Raw genomic sequence first — 22274 nt, 5'->3', positions numbered from 1 at the left:
CCAGTATTCTATTTGTGTGTAAATAAAAAATAGTTTTATTGTTAATATGTTATATTCTGTCGACATGCTATTATATAGTTTATGCGTCCAATCTGCTAGCATGTCCATATACTATATATGGTTTAAGTTATTGTAAGTGCAAAAATTTATGGTCTCTGAATTTTAAAATTATAATTAAGAAAACATGAGCAAACAAGATTGTGAGATTAGGTACAAGTGTGCAACCCATTCATCACGTTTAAACTGGAATGTAGAAAAGAAATAACTGCTGTAAACAAGTTCTATAGTCTGTAAATAATTACTACACTATAACTTTGTTGTCGTGTAATAATATAAGCTTGTAAGTTGATATATATATATATATAGTGTTTTAATTTCTATTTAAAGCATTTGGTTAGTTGGAATACTTTTGTTTTTGTCACCATACTATAAATTGTTAATAGTTTTTGTTTTGCTTGATTAGGCGACGTATTATGACTTATGAGAAAGTACTAGTCTCTATAAAGTTCGAAACTTATGGTACATCCTTAAAGTCTTTGCTTTGGCCATACCATTTTATGATTGATAGCGATTTCCCATCGGCCTTGTTGCTTTCCTTGCAAACGAAATCAACACACACATATACATATGGAGGAACATCATTAGCCTTCCTTAATCAAAACAAAAACTAAATATGCTTTTAAAGTGGCTATATTAAAATAAGTTATGTCTAATCAAGAAACGTTTATTTATTTTTCGTTCAACACTAGGTATATGCGGGTTTGAATTTGAAGGACGTAGTAACAATACAAGTACAAGGCGAGGCAATTGGATAAGACCTTGAGAAGGATGGCTTAAATAAAATTACGACGCTTCACATCATGAAGGCCCGGGAGTTTCTAGATTGGGATGCATTATTTGTAATGGTCATGGCTAATTTCATTATAGAATCATCAGGAAGTTTCAGGGATGTTTTCAGAGGCTGCACAGCACTTTTATGGGCTTTACAGGCAACTTGGTTTTTGGGTTCCATTTTCCTATCTTGTCTTTGATTTCCAATAAGATCAATAATAACTCATCAACCACAGGTGACGCCACAGAAACATCTATACATTACGAAAATAATCGTATGCTCTTTGTGACTAACATCAAAGATACAAAGATAGAATCCAAAATATATAGTTGCAAAAAAAGAAGAAGACAGAATCCAAAATGACTGATAATACTTGAAATTGTGAATCTTCTATAAGATTACCATCTTAACCTCATTACCAAATTTTTATTATCAAACTCACTATGAATCTTATGAGTTAGACTGAGATAATGGTAATGAGATTCATCAACCGTGTTATAGGTGGGGTTGAAGAGGATAGCAGTCCACATGCTGTATCACCAATGTGTCGATGTGCTTGTATTTCCGGAAGGAAATGAACCAAGGTGCCTTTAATGAACTCATAATCAAGCTCGGTATATCTCAAAATGTACCACTTGATCTCTTTTGAATTTTTACTCAAGATACTGGTAAAAATTGTGTATATGTACAGAACCAGAACCAGGGAAAAGGAAAAAAAAAAAAGACAAGACAAGTTCAATCTCGTCCAGATTGTTTGTTGTGTCTTCACTAGAACGTAATCAAATCTGGCATCATGTACTCGATATAAACTGGTTCTTGGTACGATACTATAAGAGGCAGAGTATGCTTTTGATATTCTTTAATCACCTTTTCATGGAAACAACACTCATCATCTTCGAAAATCTCCCATTTCTCTGTGATGATCGTCTCCAATCTCGGCTTCTCCAAAACCACCATAGCTTTCTCTTCCTCTACTACTTCTTCTTCTCCAACGTTCTCAATCATGTTCTTGATTGTCTCTACTTCCGCCTTTGGTATACTAACGAACTGAGGAGTATCTCTCGCGTTCGGGACGCCAAATCCTTTGCAGAACTCGAAATAGACAGCTAAATCTTCTCCCTGAGATGTTGCCTTATTGATGATCTTTAAGGTCGCAGCGGCGTCTGCTTTACCTGAACTAGGAAGCATTCTGATGACGCCGCTGCATATCCTACCGTAGATGTTGATACTCTCGATCACTATACAATCCATCGCTTCTAGGATCAACGTCCTCTTCATGTTATCAGCAATAGGACGGATCTGTAGAATCAATTCAAGAAGAGACTGCAGTTTCTGTATCCTTTCGGTTTCTTGATTCACCGAAGATCTTCGATTCACGGGGCGGCGGTGGAACTGATCGGATAAGAAAGAAGCGTAGCTGTGAAGGAAGGCGTAGTAAGCACGGACGAAGATGTTGAACCCCCAGGTCTTGCTGAGACACGAATGCCCGTCGGAGAAATCCGAGAGGTCGAAAGGGAGGCGGCGGAGCTCTCCGAGGACGGAAGGGAGTTTGCAGGAGATAACACCGTGGAGAAGCATAAGGGATTTGAGGGAGACGATCCAGCTGCGCGTGTGGCTGACGCGGGAGGAGAGGGTGTGGATCAGCGTTTTGAGGTTGAGATGAGGAGAAGAGCGGATCCATTTGTAGACGCGGTGAGCGTTGGAGTAGTCGACGGAGGAGGAGTCGTGGGAGGTGGCTTTGATGATGGCTGCTTCCAGGTCTAAGTTGTGGTGTGAAGTTCGCCGCGAGAATCCCACCGCTAATAGGCTTTTACGGTCTTTTATCGCGGCGGCGGCTCGTTTCCACAGCTTCATCGTCGAGAGCCCCCTCCCTTCCTCCTCTTCCTCTCTCTCTCTCTAGTTGTCTTTTCTGTATCTTTCTTCTTCCTCGGAGATCAAAAAAATCATCTCTGTAAATGTCCTTCTCTATTTTAAGTTCTTGTCCCTAAACCATCCGTTAATACCGTTGTAACCGCTAATTTCATTAAAAAAAGTATTTTTTTGATAGACAACGAAAAAAGCTGGCACGTGTGAACATTTTTTTTTAATTCGTGCATTTTTTAAAACCGAACCAAAGTCGTATAAAATGTCCTGATTTGGGTTTGTTTTCAATATACGTATAATTAAACCCAAATTGAACTGGTGGTTTAGCGGAAATTCATGTTTAATAAGCAAAATGTCATTTATTCCATCTTCGAACTCAAATGCATGACATGATTCTCTTGGGAAAGCATTATGTTTATCAATTAGTAATCAACGAAAGGTGCAAATCTCAATTGTGAAGAAAATCATTCTAAACCTTACATGCATCTAACTGGTCCGTAATGAGGACCAGTTACATTAGTTTGGCTCGTCCTACTAAATTTAGAGACGTGAAGTTCACTTATTTTAGCAGAATCTACTGAGTTTATCAGACCGAACCGAAATGTAGCTGAATTTTCCTTGAGGTTCTATAATTCAAAAAAGAAAAAAACTCCTATGAAGCAAAGCTGGATTGGGCAACCTTTTTGACTCGAACATTTTTGCAATAAGTGTAGAAGATAGTCATTTCTGTAACCCCAGTTTGGGACATGTCTTTTATATTAGGCTACAAAGCAATTGTTAAGAGAGATCATTCAAGAAGAGAGATGACAAGAGCAACACTCATGCCAAGCGTCAAAGATATCAAATGACAAACACTGTTTTTAACTGTCGATTTTCCCGAGTTGTTGTTCATCTCCGCAAGAACGCCTGCAACCGCTATGTATATGAATCCTCCCGCTGTGAATCCCTACAACATTTCAATCACCCACCCAAAAAATATCATAAACATTATTTAGATATAACGTTACAAAAACGAATCAAAGCCAAATGTTTTTACTACCTCAATCAACGATGACTGTCCCGGTTCATTTCCCCAGACCAAAACCTGTGGCCAAGACAATAACGAAGGTTAGTTCAATTTCAATATATCTCTAGAAAGGTTTTCAGACGTAAAAGACTTGCCAATGAAGTTCCTGCAAGTGCGACGAGTGCAGAGAGGAAGTTGAAGAAGAGTGCCTTTGTTACAGTGAAGCCTGACCTCACTAGAATCCCAAAGTCACCTATCTGCAAAGTATTGTTATTTTTTAAAGGGGTTACTTACTTGTTGCTATACACATTCTCAAAGTTTGTAAATGAAACAGTTAGGGGACCTCTTGGGGAAGCTCGTGCGCAAGTAAGAACATGGTTCTTGACCATCCACCAACTGATCCGTAGATGAGAAACGCACTTCCTAACGCCATTCCATCAGTAAAATTGTGCTGCACAACAACAAAAAACGGGAAAGAGATCTTATCTTCTCAGATGAAGCTGAAGCATCTTTAAAAGATAACAAAGGAAGCACGTACTTACAACACCATCGGAGAACAAGTTGAGGTAACCAAATACTAGGCTTGAGTTCTTCTCCACTTGTTCAGGTTTGTCCAATTTTCCATTGGAGATAGTTTCTGAGCCTGAGTTTGATTTATCCACACCATCACTCGCACAAGTCTTTCTCTGCAGTGTAACAAACAAGTCAACAATATGGATTAAATGACTAAGTAACCATAGTAGAGATCTGCTGCAGATGGAAACGTTGACATGGAAGTGGTGGTTCTCACCTTACGGAGAGATTTGTCTTTAGAGCCGGTTGAGACTTTCTCTGATGAATTTTCAGTTGCATCAGAGGGACACTGTTTGTCCGCGTTGTTATGATCGTCCTCATCTTTCAGTTTCTTACTGCCTGCATGGTGGTGATGGTGACCCCAAGTATTGGATCCAGACGAGTTTTCTTCGACGTACCGCACCAATTTCTCCACAAGAAGGAAGACCACAATCCCAGCTAGACAATCAAGAATCATTGTTTAAATTGAAATATAAGATTTGCCAAACTACTTTGTTTGATAAACACAAGGGCAAGTGTTCTACTACTTACCGAGAACGGACAATCCAACAGACAGATCTTGTATAGAATGTGAATGTGAAGGCGAATCCGAATGAGAGTGAGAATGATCATGATGGTCATGACTCTCATGGTGATCATGCGAATGAGAGTGACCACCACCTGCCACACAAAAAAAAAAAATTGCACTTTAGAAGATATATCTTGGTATAGTTGGTAGACAACAAGGGGAAACATGAGAGTATTAAAGGCAGCAAAATGAGTAGGCTTAAGAAACAAGTTTATACATCAATGTGCATACTAGTAAGAAGAGATCAGATCAATGTACTGTACCAAAAGCATGTGGCAATTGGTGAAGAAAAGCATCCCCCAACATAGCTCCTGCCTGATAAACCAAGTAAACAGAGAATATTTGAAGCAGCAACAGATCATATACATGTCAACCATAACCGCCAGAGAAAAGCAAATGCAGGAAAAGAAACAAAAGACATACCCCAAAGAGAGCCAGGGCATCAACAAACCATTTTGCAGGCTTCCCTTGAACTGTAAATTGAAACATCAACTAGTTACAACATCAAACAGTCAACACCAAAGGTCCTTTGGTTTATAGTATCCTCAGAGATTTACTTACCGAACATAACAGGGAGCAATATCAGACAAATGAGTGACGCCAAGCTAACCAAAAGAGAGCATCCCAACGCATTAACCCACAATGCTGCAATTAAAAAAAAAGAAAAAAGAGAGAATCCTAATCATCATCAAATTCATCTACAACACTTTTAAAACTCAATAAACCAATTACCAAATCCAGAAAGATGAGAACTTGATTCGTGATCATGATCGTGATGAAGACAAGGCCCAAACCCACACAACCTCATATCCTCCTCCTCCGCCAGCTCCTCCGGCAACTTCATCTTCACCTCCTCCTCATGATGATCATCATGCGAATGACTACACCCACCTCCGTGATGATGGTGCACGTGATCCTCACGCGCCGGCGTTGAGTGAGAGAGTCCGGTGTCTACGCACAGATCCAGGAACAGCACCAGAACTAGTAACGAAACCGCGAATCTTGTCAGTGACAACGACATCTGATTGATCTAATGCAGGCGGGGAGACTAAGAAGAGCGGCGATTGTTGCAGCAGGCGCCTTCGACGGTGATGAAGCAGACGATGCAGAAGATGAGGATTATGATTCCGACTATGACTCCGAATGTCACTACATCCATTTTTTTGTAATTAATCAACCTTTGAATATATTTTTCTTTTTGTAATTTTGACCCCTCTGTTTCTAAATCGAGTATAAAGACCCCAATCCCCAGTGATGAGAGTGGTCCGTTATCTACTCACTTGTCCCTTATACTTTTGTGTATGAAGAAGCGTCAATGTCAATCCTCGTAGGGTACCTTGTTTGATCCAAAACTTATTTGCTTCAAAAACAACCACAGATCTCCCACTCCTCCATTCAACTTTTAAAAAAAAAAATATATAGTGTTCAAAAAAAAAAAAAAAAAAAATATATATATATATATATATATATATATATAATCGTAGAAATATTGGACCATCTACAATTTACCACCATTTGTGCCTTTTTAAGAAGCTAGAAATCAAATGACTAACCAACTCATTGACACATGCCAAATCTCAAGTTTCAATACCCACTAGTCCATAGTTGACTACCAAAAAATTTCACTAATTCTATGAACCAAACACAACTTCAAAAAGAACAATTAACAATTTAAATACATTAATGACTCACAGATTCACCAAATCATTTATAACTTTTATAAAAATACAGAAGAAACAAAAGTATACTACACCTCTCAGCTGCTTCAGTAAGAGAAAAAAACACAAACCCTAGATTTATCTTCAGACCATGTCTTCTTCACCTCAATCTCCAACCATGTCCGATTCCTCCTCCCCGCTTCTCCGCTCCCGTCAATCTCCCCGACGCCGCCAGCCCGTAATCGCGGTTCTGTTAAACCGAGCTACGCGTCGGCGAGGACCATCGATGGTCGTGAGAGAGACGGCTGCGCAGGAGCTCGAGGAGCGGAGAGCCGATTGGGGCTACTCTAAGCCCGTCGTGGCTCTCGACATGCTCTGGAACGCTGCCTTTGTGGTTGTCGCGGCTGTGATGCTTTTGGTTTACAAGGAGGAGAAGCCGAACGTTCCGGTTAGGGTCTGGATCTGCGGGTACGCGGTTCAGTGTCTTGTTCATGTGGTGCTTGTGTGGTTGGAGTTTAGGAAGAGGAACGCGAGTAGGAGTGGTGGGGATTTGGAAGCTGGGGAAGGTTCTGGTGGTGGAGTTAGGAATGATAGTGATGATGAAGATGGTGATGAGAGGATCCTCAGGTTAGCTCTCTGCTTGCTTTTAGCTTGTGTAAGAATGAAAAAGATTAGTCTTTTATTACCAAAGTTATTACTTTTATTGTAATGGTTTAATTTCTTGTTTTGGTTGCTTTGTTCTTCAGGGAAAAATATATATTTACTAATGATTTCCCAATGAAATTTTCTTAGCACTAAGACTTGTGAATCGATGAACACCATTATATCATTTGTCTGGTGGATTGTTGGCTTCTACTGGCTTGTATCTGGTGGTGAGATCCTTCTAGAAAACGCATCGCATTTGTACTGGTATGGGGGTGATAATGATATCAGCTTAATGTTTCTTATGAATGGGTAAATGGATATGACATTGTAAAGTTTAATGCTTGCAGGTTGACTTTTGTTTTCCTGTCATTTGATGTGTTCTTCGCCGTCTTCTGCGTTGTGGTTGCGTGTCTTATCGGAATCGCTCTCTGTTGCTGCCTCCCTTGTATCATTGCTCTTCTTTACGCCGTTGCCGGGCAGGTATGGGGTAAAACAGCAAGCTTCTCAGCTACAAAAATTGACTTTACCTTTGGAAGAATTAAAAATGAATACTATGTATGTTCAGGAGGGTGCATCAGAGGCAGATCTCAGCATCCTTCCCAAGTACAAGTTTCAGATGATGAACAATGGTGAAAAGCAAACAGATGGTGGCGGGAAAATGATACCTATCGAAGCAGGCGCTGAGTATTCGGGAAACGAACGAGTACTTGAGCCTGAAGATGCTGTAAGTTGTTAAATGTTTTTATAGAGAAGTTTAAAATATAATTTCAGAGCTTTTTTCCTTTAGTGATGGATGTTTGTGTAGGACTGTTGTATATGTCTGAGTTCATATGAAGATGGAACAGAGCTGGTGACACTTCCTTGTAACCACCACTTTCACTCGACGTGCATCGAGAAATGGCTGAAAATGAATGCGACGTGTCCATTGTGCAAGTTCAATATTCTCAAAGGTAATGATGAACAAGAATGAAAACAGACGAAAGAGGATTCATCCCTTAAGTTTGCTTTGGCACTTGTTTTTTTTATGTTGTATATAGAGAGTAGAAAATGATTTTCATTTTGTAAGCCGTAAGAGATATATAAATTGTGACCGTGTTGTCATTCCTGTTTATCATGTATCAAATAAAGAGTTTATATATGAATATTTTCAGAAATGTCAAAACTAGGCCCTGCGGATGCTATCCAGAATCTTGTTTTTTTTTGGTTTTGTTCGGTTTGTTCAGGTTGATCCGATCATGCTACATTTCAAATTCAGTTTAGTAACCGGTTTGGTTCGGACAAGCCACCCAGCACCAGAGGTGTAATAATCAATGAACCGTAATCCTATTTTCATTTTTTCGGTAAATCAAATATATTTGGTAACGACGATTGTCCACATAGTTTACATTTGTATTCATTCAATATTGAGGGATTTATTTTTTAATTAGTAGAAAAGCAAACTTACAAGATTGAATATCCTTGGAAAATAAAGTCCCTTGAAAAGAAAAAAACAAAGAGGATCGACACACTAGACAATAGACATCGAACACGTAATCGCCCCCGAAAAAAGGCAAAAGGACATATTACACGTTCCTCCCTCCTTAATTTCACGCGCAAAACAAAGTGTTTGACTCTAATCACAGACTCAACTCTCCAACCCAAATTTACTATAATAAACCAAGAAAATAGATCAAATGATAATGTCTATATTTGTTACGTTAGATAATTAATGTAATTGTGACAAAAAAAAAGATAATTAATGTAATACATTACATTAACTCTTACTCAAGTGCGTTGATCAAGTCATTAATAATAATCCAGTCTTCATTCTTCTCTAGTCTTCTCATAGACAAAGAAGATAAAGAGATAAACAACCATAACAACATTTAAATCACTCTCTCTCTCTCTCTCTCTCGTTTATAATCACTAAACAGAAAAAGAGAAGAAAGATCTCTGAAACTAATTCTCTCTCTCTCTCTAGGTTTAGCATAACACATACACACATTCTCTCTCCTCTCCGTAACGACTCTGATTTGAAAACTATCTCTCTCTAGAAATCTGCATTATTAAGCTCACACACTCTCTCCCTCTCTCTACTCTGCATTCTGGATCGTGAGGATTCCGGATGCGTTTGTGAGTGAGGGGATCACCAGATCGGAGATGACGGATGTAACAACCGACGGAGGCTTCTCGGCCGAGACGCCTTATCCTTCCTTAACAGTCTCTGCGTCTTACAAGGATACCAGCAGCGGCAACGGAGGAGCGAAAAGCTCGTCTCGGAGAAGGCCAATCAGGCCTAGCTTCGACGCCGCCACCGACAACAACGAGTTCATCACTCAGCTCCACGGCTCGGATCCAGTGAAGGTGGAGCTTAATCGTCTCGAGAACGAAGTTAGAGGTGCTCGATCTAGTAACTATACATGTCGATTTCAGATCTAAATCATTCTTCTTCTTCTTCTTCTCAGATAAGGATCGAGAGTTGGGAGAAGCACACGCCGAGATCAAGGCGTTGAGGCTATCCGAGAGGCAAAGAGAGAAAGCTGTTGAAGAGGTGCGTTCGTTTTCTTCAATTCTCTTCCTTCGTGCTTATTGTAAGCTGACGTCACCTTTATCTTCTTTATAGCTTACGGATGAGCTTACTAAGTTGGAGGAGAAGCTCAAGTTAACTGAATCGCTTCTCCAAGGCAAAGTAATTATTGAAACGACGTCACTCTTTTGTTTTATCTTTTATTTACGCTGCTCATTTTGGTTATGGTCAACATACAGAATCTTGAAATCAAGAAGATCAATGAGGAGAAGAAAGCCTCCATGGCTGCTCAGTTTGCTGCTGAAGCCACCTTGAGGAGAGTCCACGCTGCTCAGAAAGATGATGACATGCCTCCTATTGAAGCTATTCTAGCTCCGTTAGAGGCTGAGCTTAAGCTTGCACGATCTGAGGTATTTTTGTAAGGGTGCTACTGTCTACTTGCATTTATCGGAGATTTTGATTCGTTTTAGGATGTGTTTTTTTGCGTAGATTGGGAAGCTTCAGGAAGATAACAGAGCATTGGATCGTCTCACTAAATCTAAAGAAGCGGCTTTGCTTGATGCTGAGAGGACTGTTCAAACTGCCATGGCTAAAGCTGCTTTGGTTGATGATCTTCAGAATAAGAACCAGGAGTTGATGAAACAGATAGAGATCTGTCAGGTGCTCTCTACTTTTAATCATTATCCTCTTCTTTGTGTTGTACCCAATCACACGTTGCTAACAAAGGATCCCTTATCTATTTGATGGTTTAGGAAGAAAACAAGATTCTAGACAAAATGCACAGGCAAAAGGTTGCTGAGGTGGAAAAGCTTACTCAGACTGTACGTGAGCTGGAAGAGGCTGTTCTTGCTGGTGGCGCTGCTGCTAATGCCGTCAGGGATTACCAGCGGAAGTTCCAAGAGATGAATGTAATTTTTATACACAAATCTTTCTTTTTTTGGTCAATAGGAATTTCCAACTGATGTAGTAATGTTTCTTGCTCTGCCTTCTAGGAAGAACGGAAAACACTTGACCGTGAACTTGCGCGTGCAAAGGTTACAGCAAACAGAGTTGCAACGGTGGTTGCAAATGAATGGAAGGATGGTAATGATAAAGTGATGCCTGTGAAGCAGTGGCTTGAAGAAAGAAGGTTTCTTCAGGTTTACTTTTGATTTGATTGTCCTTCTCCAAATGTTTTTCTTATGTAGAATCGTTGCAGTGACAAAGGCACAACCTTACATTCTCAACTCCCTTTTTTGCAGGGAGAAATGCAACAACTCCGCGATAAGCTTGCCATATCAGACCGAGCTGCTAAATCTGAAGCACAACTGAAAGTATACATCTTATTTGTGTTATTCATTCTGTTTAACTGAACAAAAAGTAAACTAAATATTTGTACAATTTACAGGAAAAGTTTCAACTACGGCTTAAAGTGCTTGAAGAGACATTGAGAGGCACCTCAAGCAGCAGTATACGGAACACACCTGAGGGAAGAAGCATGAGTAATGGACCCTCTCGCAGGCAGTCACTTGGTGGAGCAGATAATTTACAAAAGTTCGGATCAAATGGCTTTCTGCCAAAGAAATCTCCATCTTCTCAGATGAGGAATGCCTTTACTTCTAACTCCACCTCAGTATTGAAGAACGCTAAAGGAACATCTAGGTCATTTGATGGAGGCACAAGATCATTGGACAGAGGCAAGGCACTCCTAAACGGACCTGGGAAGTATTCATTCAACAAGGCTTGCGAGGAAGCCAAAGAATCAGAGTCGTCACCTAATGCGTGGAAAGAAGATTCAGAGGAGAAGCCACCGAGTGAACTCCCTGCACCAACAACTGAAGACAATGTCCCAGGGGTTTTGTACGATTTGCTTCAAAAGGAAGTAGTTGCCTTGAGGAAATCTTCACATGAAAAGGATCAAAGCCTCAAAGACAAGGATGACGCCATAGAGGTAAATCTCTGAATTTGCCATATAACATGTTGCTAAAAAAGACGTGCTTGTAATGGAAGTGTTGGGTTTTATTTTTCTGTAGATGTTAGCCAAAAAGGTTGAAACATTAACAAAAGCAATGGAGGTTGAAGCAAAGAAGATGAGAAGGGAAGTAGCTGCAATGGAGAAAGAGGTTGCTGCTATGCGTGTGGATAAAGATCAAGATAACAGAGCTAAAAGGTCTTCAAACACCAAGAACCCGTCCAACACCGCCCAGATTCTTACTGGAAGGTATATACAGTTGCACTGTTTTACTTACTTGATCCGTTATCATTGTATAAAAATCAGACTAAACTTGATCTTCTTCTGTAGAGCTGCTGGACGAAGTGGGTTAACAAGGAGCACACAGTGAAATGAGCGAAGAGATTGGTTCCCCTTATAGGCTGGTGTGCTTTTGAAGCTCTTTTTTAACCTTATATCTTCTTGTTTTCACTTCCTCTTGTGATTTATTGTATTACCATAGAACTCATCAGAATGTTATGGAAAAGAGAGAGAAGAGTTGTGCTTTCTGACTTAGATCGGCTTAGACTACTTAGAGGGAGAGATGTTTGATATGTTGGTATAACATTTTCGGAAGTAGTTTGTCTGTGCTGTTTAAGTTTTAGCTTTGCACTTGACACTTCTTCGGTTTCTTCATTCCACTTGAGGTGTTGTGTGATTATTAATGTTTTTGGTTCGGTTGATATTTAGATCTCCAGCCACACTATCTTCCATGTTTCGGTTGTTTCGATACGTCAAAATCAAATCTCTGATTGATCTAAAAATCTTATTTTTCTAATTTTTTCTTATTTATGAAAAAGCATGCTAGAGAGCAGAGACTTCCAATGAACATGGTCTTACGTCGCCATAGAATCCATGAGAATAACTAAACAAAGAGGAGCACAATCTCATTTTTTTGGTGGAGTTCAAAACAAATAGCACTGAATTGCCTGGGAGGTCTGTACAGCTAAGGATATGGCGGGACTAGATTTTCGAGATCTACATGATTTTAATATTGCATTTTCTGATAAACAATTCTGAAGACTAATCAAATTTCTGTCGTCTTCTGAAAGAAAGACATGGTTCCCAAAATCGAGAAAACGTATTAACCATCATTTGCATGGCGTAATATCATGGCAGCAAAATCTCTATTAAAATCGAGTTTGCGGAAAACCATTGGATCCGGTCGAGATACGAGGGTTTGAAGTGAACCTCGGGTCCCAGACGCTGCTGCTCGACCACCTAGATTTGCCGACCACATTATTTATAGATTGTCTCAACTCTTTGTTCATTCCTTTATAATAGCTTTGTTCGTTCCTCAAACGCCAGCGTCGCGGGCAGCGACAATAAATAACAAGCATGAGAGAGAAATAGTGATGCATCATTGTTATATGATTGTCGCCGGTAACTGCCACCGGTAGCCTTTTCACCATTTTTATCGCCGCTGTAAATTTCAGCAGCTCACGCGTGTATTATGTGCCACTAGCGTTCAGTTTTTGCATCTTCAGATTCAGAATTTTGACTTGATGTTTTTAAAATAAATATTTTGATATTATTTCAAAGGGCTAAAAGTCTTGAGTCAAAACAAGAATTAATGCAGTTTCTTGAAACACCAAGAATACGATAATTTGTTTCCGAATATATAACAAAAAATAAGTAAATTTGTTACTCTAGAGGAAAGCAATATAAACATTTCCACAGTCCATGAATACGATCACAGACCAAATACATGCATTCAAACGTAACATTGTTATTTAGTCATCCTCAAATATATTTACATTTTTGTTAACATCTATAAATAAAGAACCAATATGCATGTTAAATTCAATCCAACAACCCATTTTAATCTACATAGCAATGGCTTTCTCTAATATGCCTCATTGCATATTGATGTTTATGGTCTCATTTTTCATTCTTACTCTTTTTGTTGCAGCGTTAGATGTCTCAGATTCTCCGGCGGAAGCACCAGGACCAGGATCAGGCGGTGACGGCTTCTGGCCTCTAGCAAAAAAGCATGTCGTAATCCACAACGTTGTAAGCAACAAGCAAACTCTGAATGTACATTGCAATTCTAGTGACGATGACTTGGGGTTGATCCATATCCGTTGGAATCGTTACTGGGGTTTCCGATTTCGTGTTAACATTTGGGAAACTACAAGGTTTCGTTGTCATTTTACGTGGTCCGGAGGCGGATCTCACTATTTTGAAATATTTAATGTATGGAGAGACGATAACGATTTTGGGAAGTTTCCAGCCTGTAGTGATTGTATTTGGGATGTGGGAAGAGACGAAAAAGACCAAGCTATGTGTCGTCTAAGTGAAGATTCTTCAGATCCTTATTGTTTCCCATGGGACGATGTATTAAAAGTATAAGAAAAGAAGAAACTTCTATTGCTATCTATAATCTAAAAAATGTTACCGCCGTAATAGATTGTAATAATACAATATCATTCTTAATGTTCGAATACTTCAAAAAGTTCTCTTTGAAAAAATGGTTTTAGTTTACCGTTGATGCTAAAACAATAAATGTAAAGGATGGTTAAAAGTTACCAAGAGTGCTATAATATTGTAGAAATTTTGAAAAATCAGAAAGGTTGGAGTTTCCCATCCGAAGAATATTGGTAAGATCATGCTGAAGAAGCAATCAAAGGCACAATACCATCGACAACAATTGGAGAAACCCAATTGAATTTTTGTTTCATATCTGATGGGGTTCTGTTTTTCTTGTCAAATGAATTTCACATCGTTAACGGTTACTTCTACTTCGAGCGGGGAATTTTGTTTTAACTAATACTTAATTATGCTTATTTTAAAGTTAACTTTATAAACTACCTTCAAATCTCTCCCTCCCCCTTGTTAAAAAATTGTTTTCTGTATAAAATCTTTCTACTAAGATGGACCAAGTGTATCCCACCAAAATATTATAAAAGTGTTTTGAGGCCCATATGAAATAGCCCATAAAGTACACTGACAGAAGAGCCAAACATCAGCACGTTTACCATATCAACAACAATCAATGAATTTGTGACGTTTATTCACTGTTTCAAACTATTCATTTACAGGGTTCATGCGACACGATTTCGAGAAATAACATGACTATCACACATCATCGTTGCAACAACACAAATTTAAAATTTTGTTTATGTTGAATCAAAACCTTAGCTTGTGATGCAAATAATGTACGATACAACACTTTCTAATAATATATTTAAGAGAAAAAGATAGTTAACCAAACGTAATGGATTACTTTGTATTGTCAAAGGTTATAAATTGTGACGGTTTGATTTGTTCATTGGCTTAAGACTCATCATGAAATACAGAGAAGTATAATATGGTTTGAATTCCCTCCTACTGCACTTTTATATTATATATGGATGCTTTTTAGATTACAAAAAAAATAACTCGTAAATTGATTTGGAATTAATGGAACAAAAATAAATAGAATGATAGGAATGGAATACAGCAAAAAATGGAATGGAATACATTCCATTCATTCATGAAGAATTTTGTTATGGAATAATTTTCTTTATATTTTATCAAAATATTTTTGGAATTGGTGGAATGATCATTCCATTCATATCAAATGGTAAATTTTTTTTTGGAATTAATAAAATCCACCATTCCACATCATTTCATTCCAAAATATTGTAATTCAGTTGCACCCAATACATTGCAACAAAGACTTAAGAGATTAATCTAAGCTTCGGTTTGGAATCATCCGGTTATACAAAACAGTTGAGAATATGCTAATTACATCCAATGTCACTGGTCCAAGTCTTTTTTTTTTTAATTAGGTCCAAGTCTTATATTGGTCGGTTCACTTCTTTCAATAGATTCGTGATTCTCATGATCATATTATGCAGTTAAGTTATGAAAATGAAATAATGACAAACTAGAGCGAAATTAAAATCAGTGGTAATATCCAACTGATCATCTGAAGTGCAAGATAGCCAAGTTTGACTTCTGATCACTTCAAGTATCATGTTGGATCACATTTATATGCAAGTTATAGGTTCTATGGATCTGAATTTTCCAATTATCAAATTAATAAATGTATCTTACGGAATAGATTTAAAATTGTACTAAGCAAAATAATATAATGATTGATGTACTGCATGTGCTATAACGTGAACAGTACAAATTAACTGAGAGTTAGGGTTTCACAAGTTTATTGTATTTATAAATAAAACTATACAAAGACTTTAATTAGAAAGAATGTACATTCACATAACACAGCCCTAAGATCTAGCTCCTCTCCTAATATACGAAAATGAGCAAGCTCAAAGAATGTTGAATATATACTTTATATCTCCCTAATTTCATTTTATATTTATAGTTTTGGTGTCAAATTATCTTTGACTAATCAGGAAAGAATGTGATACGTGATATTATTATACAAAAATTTTTATATATAAATAATCATTTTGGTTTGAGCGATATCAATTTTTATTTTAACCTTTTTTGCCTGACTTGATTTATGGAGACACGATTCCTTAAAAGGGACAAATCATTATAGGAAGATAAGCTAGTGGGTGTGTATATGCACCAAAAAGATGCCAAATATATAAATAAATGAAACTTAAAGTTGACCCCAAAATAAGTGTAACAGGATAGATGCCTAGAGGCTATAGCTAGGATGTATAATGACACTCACAGCTTCTTTAGTCTAACCTGGCATTCACATGTTCAGATCAGATTATTTGAATAGAAACCTATACGTTTTGACATTTTGTCTTTATAACTCACTTATGCATTTTACTCTTTTCCCACATTTAAATATGAGTTAAGAAGTAAGAAGCAAAAAACTAATGGTCTTGATAGTTCTAAAAGGCTATATACTGTATAAATTATAGTTAAAAACTACCAACCTGCAACTGCAATACTATAAGGCAAACTCAAACATACGCCACTCGTCACTTGTTAAATTCAGATTTACTACTTTCTTACGTATTCCTTAAAAATATACATGCAGTTTGTAGATCTAATTAAATATCACAATATGTATAGATTGCATATATTTTTCTATAAGCATAACAATTTTGTGAAAAAGAAAAAAAATACTATATTTTTTTGTAAGAACGCCCTTAAAGCTTGTGTGATAATTTTATCCGATGTTTATATATCACCTGCATGTATGAAGATATAAACTTCTTTTAATAAAAAGATAATCATTTAACCTGGAAGGTTATAATTCGTTAGTTAAATGTGTACCGTTATATTTTATTAACAATTGTCCTTATATTACACCACATAGCTATTTATCCCTTCACTTTCAGGGTTATTAACACTTTGGCTAATTTCTTAAATAACTATGATGCATAATTATTCTCGACATTTTTTATTTGTATATATAATAATTTTATAGGTCTATTAGACTATTTGTTATGATATATATAATTGTCATCTATAAATATATACGGGACCATCTACTTTATTTTTGCGACAGGACCACCTTTTGTTTTTTTCGTTGGAGTTCACAACTCATACAAACATATTATTGAGCTTCAATCCAAGTTATGGTACATGGATAACACTAGTACAACCGACTAGATTATAAGTTTCTATCAATCACCTAACCATTAAATATATTTTATTGACTGGACTTTGAAAACCATACAGTTTGTTTTTATCACAAACTATTGGTCATTTTAAATGAATTTGTGTGTAAATGAACATGAAGGTATCATAGTTTGGTTTAGGATATTCATAAATAATAAATTAACATTATGAAGGTATAAAAGTATAATTTTGATAAATTATACTTGGATTACACAAACAATACAAGACTCGTAAAAATCAACATTACGTAATAGGGAATCACACAACTATACCAATTGATCCATCAACCGGATTAAAACCAATCCAAACCATCAACAAAAACACAACGAAAAAACTTGCCAAATAAGAATTTTTTTTTCTTTTGAATTAACCACGATGTCCAGCAACCAGATAAACCGATATTCTGTGAACCTTTAGGAGTGCAATATTAAATTATCTGGTGGCAACCATTGGCAAATAAGATAATCATATTCGTTTCAACGCAAAGAACAACATGACCTTCTCACGATAGCTAGATTCAACCTCATTGGTGAGTCCAACGAGTCTGGCTGTGAGACGGTCAAAGATGTCATCAAGGAGATGGTCACCGAAATGATTGATGAAGAGAGATCCCATTGTGGCCTTTATGCAAACCATCCATTGCCTTACATCCTCTTCGTCCATTGGCCGTTTGAGCCATGTTGTGGGGTCCATCAGCTCCATAGATTCGACAGAGAAGCAGCCATTTTTCTCTACCAAGGCTGCTACCTCCTCAGGCGATGCCGAGTAGATCGGTATGTTGAAGCTATCAACTTGCTCTTCACTGATCAAACCCTATATGCCCATCTCATTTAACTCAATAAAGCCATTATTGATAAGAAACAAGAGAGACATATATACGTTAAAGTTCCATTGTTAGTTTTTTTTGTTCATGTAGGAGTATGTTAATCAAAATAAAGAAATTGCAACAAATGTACATCTATGGGATTCCTCAAGTCTATGTTAATCTATGTTTTAGGTGCTCACTTTTTTTTTTCTTTTAAGAACAAGGATCCTAATTTATATATAATATTACAAAAAAATCTAAAGAATTTTATATTTTGGTCTTGGTGTCATGGAGGAGGTTTGCTCAGAATTTTGATTTGCAAATAGCAACCCATTTTTTGGTATGGTGAGTAATTCGATTTTTCTGTCCCTACTTTTACAACATTAAAATAAATCTGAATTATAGTCTTTTTATATGTGTCAGATGATTTATGAAGAGTTACCTGGGATTGCATTTGAATGAGAACATCAGCCATGGAAGTATACATGATACTGTCGGCAAGATTGGAGAAAGGCATTCCTTGAGGAATCCCACACATTCCAACAACCAAAAGACCTCCACTCACTATTTCTTGAGCCCTCGCTTCCAGAAACTTCTCCATGTCCCGACCAAACTGGTCTTCATATGCCTTCACGACTTCTTCCGCCGCGTTTGAGTAGTGAACCTTTCCCTTATTCCATGCCTTGGAGCTTTTGTCCAAGAGCTCCTTTGGAACACTTGAAAGCCAGTGTGTGGCCGCCAACGTCACCACAATATGAACGGAGGATTGAGGAAGAACACGTCCATAGAACGAACCAGGGACACCGACCGCAAAGTAACTCCGGTCTTGAGGTAGAGAGGTGAAGAGAGTGTTGAAGTCGTTATTTGTGAGGTCGTTGAAGAAGACTAGGAACTCTGCCTTTGTGGAGTTTGAATCTAAGGTGGTTTCAACAGATTTGATGATGTCTTGGACGAGAAAGAATGTGTTTGGTCCAGTTGCACAACCAAGGTCAGCTATACAGAATGTGTTCGAGTCACAGATTAGGGTTTTTGCGTCAAGTTTCTCCGTTATTAACTTGTCTATTGTCTCTTTCAACAAACTTGCTGATCTTCTCTGTCCACACCAAAAGCAGTTGAAAGATTACTGTACTTTGATGATATTTAGTATTTCTAAGACGTGCTAGCTATTCCAATTGAAAAAACGATTAAAAGACCGAACTGAATCTCATTTTAATGTCCGAACAAACCAGACATCACTGGAAAACAAAATACCTAAAACCCTTAAAAGATTTCTTCAACACCTTAAAATCAACACTAAAAATAAAAAATAAAAAATAAAATCAACACTAATTTTTGCTTTAAAAACGAATTTGATTGAGTTCATATATACTTTGTGTTTCCATGAAACTGGACCAAAATCTTTCCAGTAATACAGAATACTCTTTGCTGCACTGGTGAGATCCAGACCAATATAGTTTCCTCTATATTTTGCTAATCAAAGATTAGCTTTTCGTAAGACAATGAATCCGCCTAGTAATCTTCGGTGTTTTTTTTGTGTGGCTCGATGACTTCTGAACATTTTAATATCGTCACTGAAGTTTCTTTATAAAAAAAAGTACATAGCAACGAACCAAGGTAAGAGATTATGAAAATGAAGTCAAATTCTTTTTTTCTTTTAAAGTAATGGGCTTCCAATTGATCCGAATAGCCAGCCAAGTAATATGTCTATTCAAAGATTGACTGATCATTTTCTTAGATTAATCTTGTTTTCGAAATCTATTAGACTAGAAAATGGAATATTTCAAAACTTTTTCTTCATATTTTATTAAAATCTCAATCTTATGGAGTATACATTTTACAAATAAGTGATAATATATATATATAAACATGTATTTATACATATCATTATAGACATTAATTCCAACTCGTTTTGAATGATTTAAGACAATTAAAATGAACTTGTGAAACAAAACATAATGAGTTCAAAATGTAAATCTTTTTTTCAATTTTAGGGACTTTCCTGATAGCAAAAATCAGTATAAATGTAAAGAATGATGCACCACCTATTAAATTTGCTATATATAACAATTCCTAATTAAAAATGAAACATCATCTATATATCAAGGTTTTCAACATTATATATATATATATATTTTTTGAACTGAACATCAACATTTTATATTTGTTATTCGGAAATTTTGTTTATAGCTCACTGTTTTATTCAACGGTATGAATCTCACTAATTAATTATCTGATATAACGATCAAATTCAATGTTTCTATTCCAATTTGTTAAATCAGATGTAACAAACCAATTCATAATACATCTTTTTGAAGTTCCTTTTTTTAAGAAATATGAAGAAGAGAATAATATGTGTAAAAAATAAGGTGACAAAGAAACCTGCAGATGTGAATTCTTAGAATAGCTGTTGGGGCCATCTCCTCCGCTCATAGGAAGTGAATTAAGAACAATCTCTACTTTTTCCATTATGATTTGGCTCTTTTCCTCTATACTTTGAATGTAAATTCTGATGCCTATCATTTATATAGCCCATGCACTTAACACGTAGTGCTTATATTATATACATTTTAATAATAATAATAATAATAATAAGAATAGGAATACTAATTGAGACTTTTTGTTTATTATTTAGCTTGGTGTCAAAATCACTCTTCCGTAGGAAGAACAGGTTTACCATGTCCTAGTTTCCAGCTTGAAAAGATTTTGGTTTACTATGTCCTAGTTTCCAGCTTGAAAAGATTTTGGTTTACCATGTCCTAGTTTCCAGCTTGAAAAGCTTAATATCAAAGACCCAAAACATTTTTGCAAAAAGAACTTTCACTTTGTATCGTTCGAATTTTATCGGATATCTCCGAAAGAACAATTTTACACTGTATATTATATATACCCATGCAAAAGCAAAAAAAAAACATTAACACCAAATTTTGCATCAAAATTTTCAATAGAAATTGATGACATATAAGATATTAACTAAGAGATCGAAATTACATACATAAAATGAAACATAAACCCTCTAAAACTGAATAACGTGTATGTATGCAATTTTTGTGAACAGCATATTTTATGTGGGTTGAATTGAGATAATAATATCGACGACAATAGCACAAACCAAAAATTATATGTTTTATCAACATATATATATGTATATGTATACAATTAAAAAAATAGTACAAGAATGTGCTACAACATGTGCTTATTTAGAACAGAGAAATCAAATTACCGAAACAAATTAGGTAGCTTGTAATAAAAAATAGGTAGGCTTAATAAAAACAAAGAGTAAGATTGTAGCAAAAACTAAATTTGAAAAAAGCTTGTAACAAATTTTAGTTGTAAAATAAATTAACTTTCTTCTTTAAAGCAGTTAAAAAGGGTTATTTTCTAATAAATAACAATCTTAACATTATAAGATAAAGACTAGGCAAAATCTTTGTTATAGTAGAATTTTGTTTTTGGTAATAATAAATATTGATGATTTTAAACTAATACAACTAATTAGTTAGCAAACTATAACTTCTCTACTAAATTTGATTTCACTTATGACACCCAAAAAATTGATTTCACCCAATAATCAGCAGTTGAGCTCATATGCTCCCGTACCATACTCAATGGACTCCTACTGGATATACGTTTTAAATATATGAGCTAATAATTGATTTATTAGTGATTATTATTACAGTGGTCCTAGTAGGCTAGCTACTAGTCACTACATATAATATATTTTTTCCTTTTAAAATGTCGATTATTTCTTTGAAATTGAGAACCTACGAAATCGCAGGCCAATCAAATAAATTAATAGTTAACCAAGGTACTATGATATATGCCCATCGATCTCTAAAGGAGATGCTTTGCACTAATATCCAAGAACGAGTCAAAAGATGCCAAAATTTATGATAATAAACGTAAATCAGTTTGTTTATATTTTAATCAATGTGTCTCTACTGATTCCAACTTAGAAATTCTTCTTGTGTTGCTTTTATCTCTGGCAATGCGTCTTTGTTGATTCCTCCAAATCTACCTAGTAAGCGATGAACTTGATAGATATATGAATTAATGAATATATCAGATAAACAGCATAATAGCAGAATTAAATGATCATATAAAACATATTTTATGCAAGATTAGCTATATAGTACTAAATCTAGATTCGTAGTTTTCACCTTTTCGTTGTATTTTTAACACATTAGAAACAAACTAAAACAAGTGTTGTTCATTGTAAATTTACATTGTCGATGTTAACCGTATTGGTGCATACATTTTATGTGTGGAGTCATTGTATATCTTTACTTTTGAAAATATAATTCACATTCTTTG

The 22274-nt window shown here is 36.3% G+C and overlaps 5 protein-coding genes across 5 annotated transcripts; 2 read left to right on the top strand and 3 right to left on the bottom strand.

Annotated features, from left to right (window-relative positions):
• Positions 1-1449: 1449 nt before the first annotated feature.
• LOC103831229 (putative clathrin assembly protein At1g68110) lies at positions 1450-2930 on the bottom strand. Its single transcript, XM_009107111.3, has one exon. It carries the CDS (start codon positions 2684-2686, stop codon positions 1601-1603), a length of 1086 nt encoding a protein of 361 aa, XP_009105359.1. The 5' UTR covers positions 2687-2930; the 3' UTR covers positions 1450-1600.
• A 420-nt stretch (positions 2931-3350) lies between these two features.
• Positions 3351-6239, bottom strand: LOC103831228 (IAA-alanine resistance protein 1). Its single transcript, XM_009107110.3, has 11 exons — positions 5575-6239; positions 5404-5487; positions 5266-5315; positions 5106-5157; positions 4806-4934; positions 4492-4712; positions 4244-4387; positions 4045-4152; positions 3857-3958; positions 3735-3779; positions 3351-3641 (listed from the first exon to the last, which is right to left on the bottom strand). The coding sequence occupies exons 1-11, from the start codon at positions 5861-5863 to the stop codon at positions 3483-3485; spliced, it is 1383 nt and encodes a 460-aa protein (XP_009105358.1). The 5' UTR covers positions 5864-6239; the 3' UTR covers positions 3351-3482.
• A 289-nt stretch (positions 6240-6528) lies between these two features.
• On the top strand, positions 6529-8307 carry LOC103831227 (E3 ubiquitin protein ligase RIE1). The gene is made up of 5 exons (XM_009107109.3): positions 6529-7127; positions 7293-7409; positions 7493-7625; positions 7711-7869; positions 7951-8307. The coding sequence occupies exons 1-5, from the start codon at positions 6652-6654 to the stop codon at positions 8113-8115; spliced, it is 1050 nt and encodes a 349-aa protein (XP_009105357.1). The 5' UTR covers positions 6529-6651; the 3' UTR covers positions 8116-8307.
• A 638-nt stretch (positions 8308-8945) lies between these two features.
• Positions 8946-12326, top strand: LOC103831226 (microtubule-associated protein 70-1). The gene is made up of 11 exons (XM_009107108.3): positions 8946-9522; positions 9590-9675; positions 9748-9813; positions 9891-10061; positions 10141-10311; positions 10404-10559; positions 10644-10790; positions 10893-10964; positions 11039-11581; positions 11664-11851; positions 11933-12326. The coding sequence occupies exons 1-11, from the start codon at positions 9285-9287 to the stop codon at positions 11970-11972; spliced, it is 1878 nt and encodes a 625-aa protein (XP_009105356.1). The 5' UTR covers positions 8946-9284; the 3' UTR covers positions 11973-12326.
• A 5004-nt stretch (positions 12327-17330) lies between these two features.
• Positions 17331-20433, bottom strand: LOC103831223 (loganic acid O-methyltransferase). Its single transcript, XM_009107106.2, has 3 exons — positions 20343-20433; positions 18406-19056; positions 17331-17971 (listed from the first exon to the last, which is right to left on the bottom strand). Exons 1-3 carry the CDS (start codon positions 20427-20429, stop codon positions 17624-17626), a joined length of 1086 nt encoding a protein of 361 aa, XP_009105354.1. The 5' UTR covers positions 20430-20433; the 3' UTR covers positions 17331-17623.
• Between the last annotated feature and the right edge of the window lie 1841 nt (positions 20434-22274).

Source organism: Brassica rapa, chromosome A07 (genome assembly GCF_000309985.2).
Source record: "Brassica rapa cultivar Chiifu-401-42 chromosome A07, CAAS_Brap_v3.01, whole genome shotgun sequence".
In the NCBI taxonomy this organism is placed as follows: domain Eukaryota; kingdom Viridiplantae; phylum Streptophyta; class Magnoliopsida; order Brassicales; family Brassicaceae; genus Brassica; species Brassica rapa.
Note: the sequence above shows the minus strand (reverse complement) of the source record. Positions and strands in the feature narration are given on the sequence as shown.